This window comes from Chlorocebus sabaeus, chromosome 5 (genome assembly GCF_047675955.1).
Source record: "Chlorocebus sabaeus isolate Y175 chromosome 5, mChlSab1.0.hap1, whole genome shotgun sequence".
Lineage (NCBI taxonomy): Eukaryota > Metazoa > Chordata > Mammalia > Primates > Cercopithecidae > Chlorocebus > Chlorocebus sabaeus.
In genome coordinates this window covers 80,370,748-80,387,085 of record NC_132908.1, presented here as the reverse complement: position 1 = coordinate 80,387,085, position 16,338 = coordinate 80,370,748, and the positions used below count along the sequence as shown (strand labels likewise).

The following is a 16,338-nucleotide window of genomic DNA, read 5'->3' as shown; positions in this document are numbered from 1 at the left end:
ACACAGTTTGAAGAATTTTCACAATCTGAACACACCCATGTGGTCTAGTACTACCAGATCAAGAAACCCATCCACAAGGTGAGCTCCCAGCAAGGATTAATTTCACCTGGGTTTGAGCTTTATATAAATGGAATCATTTAGCATGTGTTCCCTTGTTTCACTCTTCTTTTGCTGCACACTGTGTTTGCGAGATTCACCCATATTGTTGTGAATAGTTGCAGTTCATTCACTCATTATTATTGTACAGACTCCATTTTGTGAATGTATCACAATTTATTATTCTACTTTTGCTGGGCATCTGGATCATTTCCAACTTTGGGCTCTTATGAATAGTGGATATTCTGGCACTCGTGTTTTGGGGAACATATTTCTGTTGGATAAATAATACCTAGGCATGTAATTCCTGGATCATAGGGCATATGTATGCTCAGCTTTAGTTGATCCTTTGTTTCCAACATGGCTGTACCAATTTCCACTTCTAGCAGCTGTGTATGAGAGTTCCGGTTATTTCACATCATTGACAGCACTTGGTAATTTTCATCTTTTCATTTCAGCCATTTTATAGGTATGGTGCTGTACTGTACTTCATTGTATTTCCTTGATTAATTTGTGCTTTAATTTTTATTTGTATAATTTAATGCATGTATCTTTATTTAATTGAGTTGAGCATCTTTTCACACATTTGTTAGGATTTGTGTAACTTCTGCTGTGAAGTAGTTAAGTCTCTTATCTATTCTTCTTTGGGTTGTGTCTTTTGCTTACAGATTATAGGATTTTTTTTTTTTTTTTTTTTTTTTTTTGAGACAGGATCTCACTCTGTCCTTCAGGCTGAAGTGCAGTGGTGTGATCATGGCTCACTGCAGCCTTGAACTCCTGGGCTCAAGTGATCGTCCTGCCTCAGCCTCCTGTGTAGCTGGGACCACAGGTGTGTGCCACACCACTTGGATAATTTTTTTAAAAAAATTTTTTGTAAAGATAGGGTCTTCCTTTATTACCCACACTGGTTTCAAACTCCTCAGCTCAAGTGATCTGCCCGCCTTGGCCTCCCAAAGTGCTGGCATTATAGGCATGAGCCACTGTACCAGGCCTGTAGCATTTCTTTGTACTATAAATATCTTCTACTCTGTAGGTTACCTTTTTACTTTCTTAACTGTGTCATTTGATGAATCAAAGCTCTTAATTTTAATATAATCCATCATTTTTTTCCTTTTGTGGTTAGTATTTTTACATCCTAATTACAAAAAGCTTTGCTTACACAAAGGACATATATGTCCTCATATGTTTTTCTCTAAAATATGTACTATTTTTCCTTCTATATTTTGATCTGTAATATATCTAGAATTAACTGTTGTATATGATTTAAGAGAGGGATCAGGATGCATTTAAAAAATATGTTTATCTAATCAACTTGGCCTTATTTATTGAAAGACCATGCTTTGTCACCTGTGCTGCTGTGTTGTGTCATCCTTGTTAGAATCAGAAACTGTGTATGTGTGGATTTCTTCCTGAATTCTCTATTCTATTTCATTGGTCAGTTTTTTCCTATCTTTGTGCAAATACCATGGTTTTAATTACTATAGTTTTCTAATAGGTCTGGATATATGTATGTTAGTGTAAGTTCTACAACTTATTCTTCAAGATTGCTTTGGCTATTTTTCACTCCTTGTATTTCCATATAAATTTTATAATCAGTATATCCATTTCTGCCTCCACCCCCATGCTGGGGTTGGGACTTTGCATGGTATTGCATTGAATCCCTCCGGTCAGTTTGAAAAGAATTGTCATTTCAATAGCATTGAGGCTTCCAATCCATGAACATGGTATATCTCTCTATGAATGTGGGCTTCAATAGGGAGAAAAAATTATCTTAGGCAGTCATTTGTAGTTTTCATTGTAGAGGACTTGCATATCTTTCTTTAAATTTGTACCTTGCTATTTGATGTTTCTGATGATATTGCAAATAGTATCTTTTAGAATTTTATTTTCCATTTGTTTATTGCTGGGGTATATAAAGCAATTAATTTTGTATACTGATCTTATATCTGATGACCTTTACTAAAATCAGTAATAGATTCTCTGAAAATTCTTTTAGATTATTTTAGGCATATCTTTTGGGAATAAAGAAATTTCTTTCTTTTAATTCCTAAGCCTAGTATTTCTTTTGCTTGCTTTCTTGCTCTGGCTGGCACTGATGTCACAGAAAAAGTTTTTAGTATTTCACCATTGAGAAAGATGTTTGCTGTAGCAGCAGCTCCTTCTGTTATTTTTTTTAAAACCAGACTAAAAAAGTTTCCTAGTTTGCTAAATATTATTTTTAAAAAATCATAAATCAACATAAATTTTTTTCAAATGCAACTCTTGAGATGATCATATCTTTTTTGTTTGATTCATTAATATTTTTGTTAAGAATTTAAAAATTTATGCTCATGAGTGAGATTGCTCTGCAATTTTAATTTCTTGTAAGATCTTGTCAGGTTTTGGACAAAACCTGGTCTCATAAAAAGAGGTGTTAAGTATTTCTTCTATTTCTGTTTCTGGAAGGGTTTGTGTAAGATTGTTTTTCCTTCTTAAATATTTGGAAACATGTAGTGAAGCCATCTGGATCTGCAGTTTTCCTTGTGGAAAGGTTTTCAAGAACATTTTTTTTTTTTTCCCCATAAGCACTGGGCTAGTTAAGATTTTGTTTTAAAATTATTATTATTATTATTATTATTATTTTTGAGACATAGTGCAGCTGGGATTACAGGTGTGCACCACCATACCTGGCTAATTTTTGTATTTTTTAACAGAGAAGGCTTTGGCATGTTGGCCAGGCTGGTCTCGAATTCCTGATCTCAAGTGATCTTCCTGCCTCGGCCTCCAAAGTGCTGGGATTACAGGCATTAGCTACCATGCCCAGCCTCTTTTTAGGTTATTTTTGATAAGTTTTAATTTTGGGGAAACTTGTCCATTACATCCAAATTGTCAAATATATTCCATAATGTTCTTCACAATATCTTTGTATCTTTTTGATGCCTATAGTCATTTTCCCTTTTTTATTCCCAACTTGGTAATTTGTGTTTTTTCCTCTTTATGCCCAACAGTTTCGGTAAGAGTTTACAATTTTATTCAATCTTTTTATAGGACAAGCTTTTGGATTTGTTGATTTTCAATTTTTAAAAATTTTTTGGAGATAGAGTCTTGCTCTGTCACCCGGGCTGGAGTGCAGTGGTGTAATCTTAGTTCACTGCAACCTCTGCCTCCTGGGTTCAAGTGTTTGTCCTGCCTCAGGCTCCCAAGTAACTGGGATTACAGGCACACGCTACCACATCTGGCTAATCTTTGCATGTTTGGTAGAGACAGGGTTTTGCCATGTTGGCCAGGCTGGTCTCGAACTCCTGACCTCAGGTGATCCACCCACCTCAGCCTCCCAAAGTGCTGGGATTACAGACGTGAGCCACCATGCACAGCCTGGATTTGTTGATTTTGTCTCGTATATTTGTTTTCTATTTTCTATAATTTTCTTCTGGGCATTGGTTTGGTGCATCCCACAAGTGTTGACATTTCATATTTCTATTTTTGTTTTTGATTATGAGTTATTTGGAAGTGTACTGTTTTATGTTCAGTCAGGGTGTTTCTGGTTATATTTTGCTACTAATGTTTAGCTTAATTCCATTGTGATTGGAGGATATACTATAAATAATTGCAGTTAAAAACATTTGTTAGACTTTTCTATATGGCTCTGCATGCAACCAATTTAGGTAATTTTCCTTGTGAATTTGAAAAGAATGGACTCAGTTGTAGAGTTCAGAGCTGTATATATGTTAGTCGATGAAATTTGTTAATTATTTTATTCAAATCTTTTACATCTTTACTCTTTGTTGTTTTTTCTTGAAGCTGATATGAGCAATGTTTTAAAGACTCCCACAGGGATTGCAGATTTGTCTACTTCTCTTTTTAGTTTTCTCTGCCCTATATATTTTGAACCTGTGCTGTCTGGTGCATACAGATTTAGGATTGTGATGTCTTTCTTTTTGATTGCTCCCTTTATCATTATGAAATGGCCTCTTTACCTCTTGTCATGTTTCTTGTTTTAAACAGAGGTGTCCAATCTTTTTGGCTTCCCTGGGCCACACTGGAAGAAGAATTGTCTTGGGCCACACATAAAATACACTAACACTAATAATAGCTGAAGAGCTAAAAAATAAAAAGCACCACAAAATTTCATAATGTTTAAAGAAAGTTTATGAATTGGTATTGGGCCACATTCAAAGCCATCCTGGGTCACATATGGCCCACAGGCCGTGGGTTGGACAAACTTGTTTTAAAATATATTTTCATGTGTTTTTAGGAGAGACTGTATTATCAAGGAATATTTTTCTTTTATTTCCATCCTTTCTTTGTTCTTTTATTTAAAGTGTGTCTGTTGTATGCAGCATCTAGTTTGCTGATTTTTAAAAATAGTCTGATAATGTTACTTGAAATATTAGTCTAAACTAAAAAACATTTAGTTTACATTTTACATTTGACTATGGTATAATTAGGTTAATACTTACTGTATCACTTTTTTGTTCTATTTGGCCATCTTTTAATGTTGTTTCCCCCTCCTCTCTTGTCTTGTTTTGGATTAGTCAAATATATTTCCTTCTATTAATTTGTTAGTTTTACTTGCTTTTTATATTCTTTTAGTAATTACCCTAAGGATTATACAATATTGATACTTGCCTTATTACAATCTAATACAAAGTATTGCTTTAACTACATCTCCAATGCTGCAGAAACTGTTTTAACTACATTTATAGTGTCTCACTTTTTCTGTTATTGCTGCTATGCATTTTAATTCTATAAATATTTTTAACTGCTTATGTCCTTATAATTTTACTTTATTTACTTTTTTACTTTATACATATTTAACTTTCTATTTTTATGTTTCTTGTGTTTCTATGCCTCTCTGGTATCATTTTCCCTCTGCCTGAAATATTCTCTTCAGTAAAAGGCATAAACCTGCTTGCAACACGATTCCTTTTTTTTTTTTTTCTTTTTTTGCCCCAGAAGTCTTTAATTCACCTTGATTTTGAAGGGAAAATTTTGAGGACTATAGAATTCTAGGTTGGTAGGTATCTTTAAAGTGCTCAGAGAAATGTCATTCCATTGCCTTCCACATTCCATTACTTCTATTTAGAAGTCAGCCATAAGTCATATTGTTGCTCATGTGTAGGTAAATACCTCTTTTATTCTCGGGCTATTTTTTAACATTTTCTCTTTGATATTGGTTTTCATTAGTTTGGCTATAGTATCCTGAGGTGTGTTTTTCTTCAAATTTATCCAGCTTGTGGTTTGCTAAACTTTTCGAATTAATAAGGAGAATGTCTTTCATCAATTTTGGAAAATTCCCACACATTACGTCTTCAAATATTTTTTTTCCTCTCCATTATCACTCTCCTATCCTTCTGTAACTCCAATTTCACACACAAGTCTTTTGCCAGATTTTTTCCCATTCTTCATCCTCATTGTGCTTCCCTTGCAATGTTTCCTATAGATTCATATTCTAGGTCAAAAATCCCATGTTCTGCTTTTAAGTCTACTTAATGAGTTTTTAACATGATGATATGTTAAGGATATTTCACTCTGTCCTTTACAGCATTTGTCTACAGAGGAAAAGCAGCTTTGTGTTTAAAGCCCCTCAAGTTTCCAGTTTGTCACGAAAGCTCCCTGTGATTCTGTCACCCATTTCTAATTTCTTTTCCTCCATCTTAGGCTCTCTGCATGGGCCAAGCCTGACTCACCTAGAATCAGACAATGCCCCCAGAACAAAAAAAGGTTTTCTTTGTGAAATAATTTTTCCCTTTTTGAATTTTAGTTTATCTAGGTTTCACTGCTTCTGCAGCTCCCTGATTCCTTTACAATTAAGATTTTTTATATGATCTGATTTTTGTAATTTATCTAGATTTTTCTAGTTTTACAGTGGAGATATTTCCTTACTATATCCTACATGGAAGTTCCTGAAGCCATATATTTTATCAACATGTTTTGGCATTAATTCCCGAGTTACTCTTTGTTTGGAGAAATCAATTTATTTTGGTTTAGCTTTCTTAGTGTTCTATGCCAAAAATCCTTATTCTTTCATTCCATCAAATAAATTAAATTTCTAAAAAGCTAATAAAAACAAATGCTCACTTTGGATAAAGTTGAGACATCAATTAGCACTATTTACTTTTTTTTCTTTTTTTTTTGAGACAGGGTCTCATTCTGTTGCCCAGGCTAGAGTGCAGTGGTGTGAGCTTGGCTCACTGCAGCCTTAAGCCTTGACCTCCCTGGGCTCAGGTGATCCTCTTTCCTCAGCCTCTTGAGTAGCTGGGACTACAGGCATGTGCCACTGTGCCTGACTAATTTTTGTATTCTTTTTCGGGATGGAGTTTTGCCATGTTGCCCAGGATGGTCTTGAACACCTAGACTCAGGCAATCTGCCAACCTCAGCCTCCCGAAGTGCTAGGATTACAGGTGTAAGCCACCGGGCTTGGCCTACTAACTTTGATCTAATAGATACTGTTGGTTTTTCCTGGTTAAACATAATACTTAGAGGTAAGTTTTCGGTGAGGCAAAAAGGAGCTTTTAAACAAAAGTTGCTCTGATTTATAAGGTCTTTTGAATTTATGTTCTTTTTGCTGTAAGTCCTTTGGGTCTTGTTCAGGATTATTATTCCTAATGATGGTTTTGTATATTAATGTCAACCTGGTTTCTATTTACCATTATATCTTTGGGGACATTTTAGCTCTCTGGAAACATCTGTGGCACTAGATTTTAAATTTCCTTGTCTGATATTAGTGTTAACAGAGTTAGACAACAAGTATATTTCAAGCTGTATTTTTCTTGGGTCGTAGAAGGATAATTCCTGGCTCTACTCTTTCCTTTCTGGAACCCCCACTGGGGTGGGATTAACATGTAGCGAACATTTAATATGGCTTTTGATGGAGAATCTAGAGGGTACAGCACTTCACTCATTTCTCACAACAACTTTATAAGTAGGAATTATCTTCTTCATTTTGTATATGTAGAAAACGAGACTCACAGTCTGTAAGAAGCTTTCACAGTTACACAGCCAGACCATTCATACAGGTGTATGCTGAACGTTGAGAAAACATAGCTGAGACTCAATGAGTCTCATAGATGAGAAACCGCTGTAAGGTATCGTTAGGTCCTGACTACACTGTACATTATTTCTTCAAAATCAGATAGCTAGTAAGTGGTATGGCAGAAGTTTAGACCAGATTGCTGCTTCCACACAGAAATTTTAAAGAATGTTAAAAATGCAAGAAACTAAAGGTAGAAAAATACTATCCTAACCATACGACTTTTAGAGAGTCATCTAAATTTGATGTCTGCTTCCTAATCTGCAAATTTTAGTTTTGTTCTTCTTAATAATCAGTGGCAAGGTATATACACACACAGTGTCACTTAATTGATTACTGCATACCTGTAAAGAAGGTTCTCGCTTCTGGTAACAATTCAAGTATACTGCATTTCTAGTTTCTTTGGATTTATAATTGCATGAAAAATTTCACAAAGAATTGCCAGCCATACTATGCTATATTTCATCCATACTTCATGACGTTCTTTGCTGAGAAATTTCTCTACATATACAGATACTTCTACATAGTACAGAACCCTGCCATTGTTACTTTAGCTGACCAGTAATGGATACTTTTCATTTCACACAGCATTTTAAACATTCTTGGCTTATTTTCATCCCAGAGTATGTACTTAGTACTCTGTCTAGACTTCTTCCTTCTGGAAAGCTTTTCTGTTCTCATAAGTCCTATCTCTTTTGTATGGGCAACTCCCTAAGCAAAATCTCTCTTTATCCCATTTCTATCTTACCAGCTTATTCTGGGACATAATCTCAACACCCACCCCCCAAAACAGGAAGGACCAATCCTCTGAAACTCATCTCCCGTTTATGTTGCTGAAATCATCATTCCTGATTTCCGGACCAGAAACCTGAATATTGCATTTCTCTAGTTCATGTTCAGTATAAGCTCTCAAAAGTAAGAAAAGATTTGTTTCTTACTTTCAGATGTTATCTAGGTTCTTCCTCTCTGGTCCATTCATGTTATGCTTGTGCAGACTCTGACCCCATCAACTAAGATACCTGCTATGGCTTCTAACACATTTCCCCACTGCAGGCTGACTTTTCCCGAACTAACCTCACTACCTTGACTTGGTCTTCTCTCTTCTCTTACCTGTATTTCTGCCGCCGCTGCCTAATGCCTCCCTCCTCACAACTTGCCATCATCGCATCCATTTTCTATGCTGCTATAGGATGTATCTTTCTTTTTTGTGCGTGTGGGGGAGGTATATATTTTTTTTTAGAAGAGATGGGGTTTTGCCATGTTGGCCAGGCTGGTCTTGAACTCCTGGCCTCAAGCGATCTGCCCACCTCAGCCTCCCAAATTACTGAGATTGCAGGTGTGAGCCACCGTGCCTGGCTGGGATGTATCTTTGTGAAACACAACGTTTATTCTGGGGGCAAGTGAGTGATACTGTCAAGGCCAAAGTCCTTGGCATAGCGTGTGGAGCATTTCATGATTGATTTCATGATTTATTCTACAGGCGTGTGAGTGCCTGCTCTAAGTCAGGCACAATGGTAGGTGCTGGGCATTGAGCACAAGACCCAGTTCCAACTTTAGAACAGTCCAGTATCCACACACTTCTCTGCCCTTATCTTTGCACACAAACAACCTGCCATGCTAGCTTCCACTAATGCTGACCGACTTCCCAACTTCTCACATATTTATTCTTCTAGAATGCCTTACCTTTAAAAAAAAAAAATAGTTAAGTTTTATTGAGCCCTTCCTACATGCAAGGTATTGTTCCAAATGTTTTATAGGCAATGACTCCTTTAAATCTTACATTACTTTGCTAGAGCTGCCATAACTAAGAGCCACAAAGGAGTGGCTTACACAGCAGAAATCTATTGTGTTACAGTTCTGGAGGCCTGAAGTCCAAGACTGAGGCACCCGCAGGTTTGGTTCTTGCTGAGAGATGTGAGGAAGGCTCTTCTCCCAGCCTCTCCCCTGGCTGCTGGAAGTTTGCAGGGAATCTTTGGAACTCCTTGACTTGCAGAAGCATCACCCTGATCTCCGTCTTCATTTTATGTGGTGTTCTCCCTGTGTGCATGCCTGTGTTCAAATTCCCCCTTTGATGAAGACATCAATCATGTTGGATCAGGGCCCACCTTACTCTAGCATGACCTTATCTTAACTAACCACATCTGCAACAAGCCTGCTTCCAAATAAGGTACATGCTATGGAACCAGGGATTAGGACCCCAATATATCAACATTGAGAGGACACAGTTCAGTCATAACAATTGTTAAAGTAAATTAAAATGGAAATTAGGCCTGAAGAATCACTGGGCAGAAAAAGCCAGTTAGGTTTCATAAGTCACCTTAACCTTGCTTGATCTGCAAACATAAGCAAAACTGAACATGAGTGATTTCTTTTTTTTTCTTTTCTTTTTTTTTGAGACAGTCTCACTCTGTCGCCCCAGCTGGAGTGCAGTGGCACAATGTCAGCTCACTGCAACCTCTGCCTCCCAGGTTCAAGAGATTCTCCTGTCTCAGCCTCCCAAGTAGCTGGGATTACAGGGGTGTGCCACCACACTCAGCTAATTTTTGTATTTTTAGTAGAGACGAGGTTTCACCATATTGGCCAGGCTGGTCTCAAACTCCTGACCTTGTGATTCACCCACCTCAGCCTCCCAAAATTCTGGGACTATAGGCATGAGCCACTGTGCCTGGCCAACATGAGCTATTTCTTATAAATGCCTGTATTAAAGAAAAATGAAATTTAAGGCTAACCAACCAGAAGCTGCCAACTAACTCTTAACACCAGGACTAGCATGCCCTACCTTTAATCAACATATTCTTCATCACGCAGGTGAGATGTCCCCTCTCTCAGGCAGCTCTCCATGACTACCCCCCAGGCTGGACAGGGGCTTCTCTCGGCTTAGCTCCATCAGAACAGTTAGGACACTCTACTGTGATCTTCTGTGTACTTGACTAATCTTCCAAATAACTCATGAGACCTCTGAACACGAGGACCATGTATTATTCATTTATGAGTCTCCAGGAGCAAGCACAAGATCTGGTCCAGCTCTCAGTTGCTGAACATTGTCTACCCGATATTTCATCATGTCAGTTTCCTCCTCAAGAAGTTACAGGGTCTTCTGGTTGCCTGTTCTATCAAATGAATCATCTGGCTTTGAAGATGTGACTTTTCCACATACATCCAAATAGATTCCTACATACACACTTATAGCGGACACAACAGTTATTTTTTCCTTTTCTCACCTCCGTGCTGTGCCGCCTTCTAGTTTTGATTCCTCTGTCTTAGATTCCTGGGTAATGACACTCATCTAAATCCTACCCGTTTTTCAAGGCTAAGCTCAAGGCTTGCCTTTATTGTGAAGCACTCTCTACCTATTGTATGCCACATGGATTGCTCACTTCTTAGACTTGTCTCCTAATGGTTTGTGTGAGTAGCTGGCATATGAGGACCAGGACTGAGAACTCTTAGTTCACCCTTGTTGAGTATAACAATGGGCACCTATAAATATTCATCTTGATAGGGAAGGACTGAAAAATGAGTCTTTAGCCATAAACAGCTGGCTTTTAGGAATAATAGGGAGAACAAAACTTCTTGTGTGATTGACACAATACATATTGTAGCTTAACATGTCCCCAGACCAACTGGAATGCCCTCATCTCGGTTAATGGCAAATCCTGTCAGCTCTGCATTCAAAATATATACGACCTCTCTTTTTATCAATCCCTCCTAGTCTCTGGTCCAGGCCACCATCATGCCTAGATTACCATGCAGTCTCTGAAGATGTTGCCCTTCTTCTGCCCTTGTGCCCAGCAATCTGATCTCAAAAGAACAAAGAACAATCATGGCACTCTGAACTTTGCCTTCTTTCTGCACGTCAGCTCCATGAGGACAGCTATTGTTTTGTTTACTGCTGTGCCCCCAGCACCTAATCAGGGACTGGCATACGGATAGTGCATTATCATCTTTTGAACGAACAGCAATTGCTTTGTGGTTGTGCAGCCACTAACTAATTGTACCTGCTGCCTTTCCTTGACAGCGCATCATAATAGGATAAAAGCCACTGGAACAATTCAATTGTCAGGGTCAGTGATATCCTCTGGGACTTTCTTTCAACTTGCATTAAGTCCAAGAGCCTCTTTGTAAATGAGAGCATGACACCAAGACAAAGCACATCAGCGTGGCTTTCTAACCTCCACGCCTGCCCAAGATGGGACAGGGTGAGTTCACTGCTCTGACCTCTCACCAGACATTACTTGCTTTCCAAAAAGATCCGAGGATTCTGGGACGTGGAGATATTACTGAACTCAATATATGTATATTTAAACATTTACTTCGCTGTTACCACACACTTATATTCTTCCCAAGAACACCCCTGGGTGTATCAGAAGAAATTTAAAAATGTAAAAGTATATTTGTAGTAGAAAAGTATACTCTTGATGGTCTTTGTCAAGTACTCACCACTGTCAATTGCCAGGAAGAGAGCAGTGTACACGCTGTTGTCGACAAATGGGGACTCACGGTCCAGTACAGCTGTGGTGTCAACAGTCCCATTGATGGGGTTAATATTCAGCCAACCTGCTGGGTCCTTGTAAACAGAATACCTGGAAACAAATCCCAACAATGTCACACTCTGCATTCAAAGTAGATTCAAGAAACATTTATAGAGTGCAGGGCATGAGCTCCTATGCTAGGTGCTGGATTATAGGTAACAAAAACCCAAAACCGTCATTTCTGTTACAGATGCTCATTCACAAAGTCATGAGGCCACTGACTCTGGGTTTACTTTGTGTTAAGCACTTTGTGTGTGTGCCTCCTTTATTCCTCTTGACACTCCTAGGAGGAAGATGCTGTTGCCATCTGCCCAGCTCTCACAGAGGCAAAGCAGAGTTCACAGTCCAAATCTTGAGTCCACGTCCAGTCTTGTATCTTTCACTCCTGGGATACATCTTGTCTGTGGACTAGTGGGAGAATTGCTGTTGTGAAGGTACAAGCAGGGCACATCAATGCTTGGAGGAAGAACTCACTACCTCTGATCCAGAGCAATATTGGGCACCTCACAGGGAATGCTGCATCCAAACCAAGACAGGAGGAATAGATAGGATGTCATCAGAGATGGAGAGGACAGAAAAACCAGGAAAAGAGAATATGAGTTAACAAATTGTATCAGTCCATCTTCACACTGTGATAAGGACATACTCAAGACTGGGTGATTTACAAGAGAAAGAGTTTTAATAGAGTCACAGTTCCATGTGGCTGAGGAGGTCTTACAATCATAGTGGAAGGTGAAAGGCACGTCTTACATGGTGGCAGATGAGAGAGAATGAAACCAAGCAAAATGGGTTTCCCCTTATAAAACCATCACATCTCCTGGGACTTATTCACTGTCACGAGAACAGCATGGGAAAGACCTGCCCCTACGATTCAATTACCTCCCACAGGGTCCCTCCCATAATACGTGGGAATGCAAGATGAGATTTGGGTGGGGATGCAGCCAAACTATATTCACATGGAACAGACACATTCATTACGATGTAGGTTACATGAGGGCAAGAAATTTGTTCACTGCTGTGACACCAGCTGCTTGAACACTGCTTAGCACATATGTGACACTCAATGAATATTTGCTGGGTAAATGAATATTTAGGGACTAGAAAGTAGAGGGTTGTGTTTGAAATAGCTTCTTTAAGGGAACTAAAAGTTAATGAGTTTTGAGAAACAGATTAGACAAGATTACGGAGAGCCTGAACTATTGTTTTAAGGGGTTTGAACTTTGGATAATGGGAAGCCATCCAAGATTTAAAAATGTTACTTGTTTTGAGGTTGCTCTTTTGAAGTTTAAACAATACAGAGATGCACAGAGTAAGAAATAATAGTCTTACCTATCAGGGAGACTCAAATTGGGCATGATTCAGCTTTCTTTGAATTGGGTGGCTTGGATAACGTGCCACTTGCAGACCTAAGCCAGAAAGATGCTGTTGGCGCTTTTCTGCCATTTCCTACTGATCTTTGAAGTATATCCCCAGGAAGAGACATGGGAACTGATAGCTCCTTGGTTTGGTAAAGATGCATGAAGTTTATTTTCTCTGCCTTGTATGGCCAGGTTTGGGTCTAAGGATGTTTAAAACCTGATTTAATCAACAGGATTGAAAATCTTCAACTGAAGGGCTTGGAGCAAATGATTCTCAACTCTTCACAGGGAAAAAGATATCTACCTCCTAATCCTGGAACTTGGGAATGTTACCTTATAGAGCAAAGACTCTGCAGAGCTAAGGATTTTGAGATGAGATCGTTTTGGGTTCTCTGGGGGTGTTTGGGAGGTGCTAAGTGCAATCACAAGTGTCCTCAGGGGGAGGCAGAGGGAGATGTGAGACACAGAAAAGGAGAAGACTGCGGAGGCAGAGATTGGAGTGATGCGGCCACAAACCAAGGAATGCTGCAGCCACCAGAAGTGGGGAGTGGCAGGAAGGATCCTCCCCTAGACCTCCAGATGGAGCATGGCCCTACCAACACCTTGGTTTTGACTCAGTGAGACTGATTTTGGACTTCTGGCCTCCAGAACTGTGGGAGAATAAATTTCTAGCCTCCATGTCTGCAATAATTTGTTACCGTGGCATTACTGATTTATTATAGTAGGCATAATATCCCCTCTTACAGATGAGGACTCTGAGACACAAACCAACAGCTACTCAAGTCGTAGAATCAGGATGTGGGCCCAGGTGGTCTGACCTCAGAGCTGCGACCCTGAACCCACACTCAAAACTGCTTCCCAGCTAACTTAGTGACTCAGGGTGGGTGGTCACCAGGTATGTTTCATCTGAAGGATCTTACTTTGAAAAAGATACTGAATTCTGAGAAAAGGTGGCCTCTGAGGATACAGTTAGGTTTAATCGAAGTGTGGTAGGTGGGATTATTCAGATGTAGGTGGAAGCAAGGGGGCTGCCTCCTGTGTGGCCAAGGAGAAGAAGAACTGCCCTTGTCCATGACTTAAAGGTCATCTTGGAGGCAGCAATGGAATTGCTACCTGGGAGAGGCTGTGGTCACTGAAGAAGGGATGGTCAACTTGGGTTGTTGAGAAGGGGAGCCAGGGAATAAGAAATTGCTGGCTGACAAAGGGAATGGGCATCTGTGCAGTCACCACAAGCCTCACAGTGCCCCAGCACAGACAGCAGTTCACCTACCACCCTTGCCTGGTCACCATCCAGAGCCCCTCTGAGTGCTCCCAGCCTCTCCTGGAGTCTCAGCACCAACCATCTGGAGGTCTTTGGGCTTCCAGTCGGCATTGCCAGATGCTCTGATGCAGCGCTGTTGTAAATTTAATTCACACGGAGGCACTCTGGTTTGGTATCAATCCTTTTTGGGTTGGGGTCATGTGAATTGACCCAAGAATCAAATCAAGTTTTTGTCCTGGAAAGTGGATGTACCAGACCCCCCAACTGCAGAAGGACGCCAGGAGAGGCTCCTGCTGATGCTTCCTGGAAGACGTCTGGTCTGGTCTTTCCTAAAACAGCCTCAGGGTGCAGCCTCCATTTAATATTAATAGTAACACAGCTGCAGCAGCATGGAGCCTTACATTTGCACCGGCTGGGCAACTGCTCCAGGAGCTTCCAGCATCTACGCCTTTAGCCCTCACACCAGCACTGGGAGGTTGATATTATTCCTCCCCTTTTACAGATGAGGAACTGAGAGGCCTAGAGATATGTGAACTTTGCCAAGGTCATTGGCTAGTATGGGGCATGGTTGGGATTTGGAGGCTGGCTCTCTGGAGCCAAGGTCTGCTGTCACCCTCTGTGCTGCCTCTGCCCAGCCGTTCACATCACCATCATCACATGGCCGTTACAGTCATGGACTTTGGAGAGGAAAGGACCCGGGTTCTAACTTTGAGCTTAGCAAGCTACTTCTCTGTGTTTCCGCTTCCTCCTCTGTGACTTGGGGACAGTCCCAGTGGTATTGTGGGGTAGCTGTGAGGGCAAACTGAGGCTGACACAAAGGGCTTGGTCTCGTGCAGGGCACTTGCGGGGGAGCTGTTGCAGAGTCAGACTGTGGGTATGTTAGTGGCTCACTGGGGTCATGGCCTCGTGTGTCCTCCCTGGTGTGACTCACACTGTCCCCCAGAATGTTTCAGAAACATCCAACTCAGCAGAGCCTCGGGGAACAATGCTTTGAAGCTGCAACTGTGACAGGGGACAGATGGGGAGAACGGATGAGGCGAACATGGGCTTCCACACGCCCTTGCTGCTGCAATGATCCTTTCACTATTTTGTGAAAACAGAAGCGAAGAATTACTCACGAGAATGAACTGCTTTAAAAACACCAGCCTTTCGTTTAAAGAGTCGTTTATGCTTCCACCTGGCAAACTTCTACTGTGTTTCAAGACCCCACTCATACATCTCCTCTCGTTCACCCGGTATGACTTTCCCGGTAGAATTAATCACCTCAGTAGGTCTGTGCGAGGCACATGCACTGGTAAAAATGCTTTTGGTAGCCTAACACGGGCCCTGATGGCTCTGCCATCTCCACCAAACTCTAAGCTCCTTGGTGTCAGGACAGGTAAAAGTTGGTCATTAGACACACAGAATGCTTCCTTGGGCCCAGCTTGGTGCTAAACCCCTTAGGAGCATCACTACATTTATTTTTGTGATTCACGACAATCTGATGAAGTGGGTATTGTCCTTGTTTTAAAGTTGAGGTAACCAAGAATCAGAGAGGCTTAGCAACTTGTCAAAAGTGGCCCAGTTAAGAAGAGGCAGAGCTGGAACGTAGCACAGCACGCTGGATTCCAGGGGCTGGGCTTCTCGGTGCACAGTGTTTTTCATGCCCAAGGCCAGGGTTGTCTGCTCTGCACCCACAGGGCGGAGTAGAGTGCCTGGACGCAGAGGGTGCCTGGTAAAGGTTTATTACATCTTTTCTCCTTCAGTTGGAACAATCATGGGGATGGAAAAAGCAAAACAAAACAAAACAAAAAAACCCAGGCAACTCATCAGGTAAGAAGTTTCCTGTTGATCTAGGAGTGATTGGCAGTGGTTCAACATATTTGAAATAATGAAAGTTTTAAATGAACCGCATTCTATTCCCTGATTACTCAGCTCAGTTTAGAAAATAAATAAAAACTGAATTAAATAAATTTGGCTTTCATGTTTGGTGTACAAGCAACGCTCTTTGATGCTCCCTCTGTCATTCCTTTTTTGTCTCACGATGCCATGATTTTGCTGTACGATTAACACGTTTGCTTGTTGCTTTTCAGAGAAATAGT

At 40.3% G+C, this 16,338-nt stretch overlaps 1 protein-coding gene across 2 annotated transcripts in view; it reads right to left on the bottom strand.

The window, feature by feature from the left end:
- CDH13 (cadherin 13) overlaps nucleotides 1–16,338 on the bottom strand; it is a 1,174,890-nt gene that overhangs the window by 40,757 nt on the left and 1,117,795 nt on the right. For both annotated transcript variants that reach the window (XM_007994196.3, XM_007994191.3), the window contains one exon: nucleotides 11,547–11,689. In XM_007994196.3, the coding sequence (XP_007992387.3) occupies nucleotides 11,547–11,689 (143 nt within the window). The remainder of the gene's footprint in view (nucleotides 1–11,546; nucleotides 11,690–16,338) is intronic.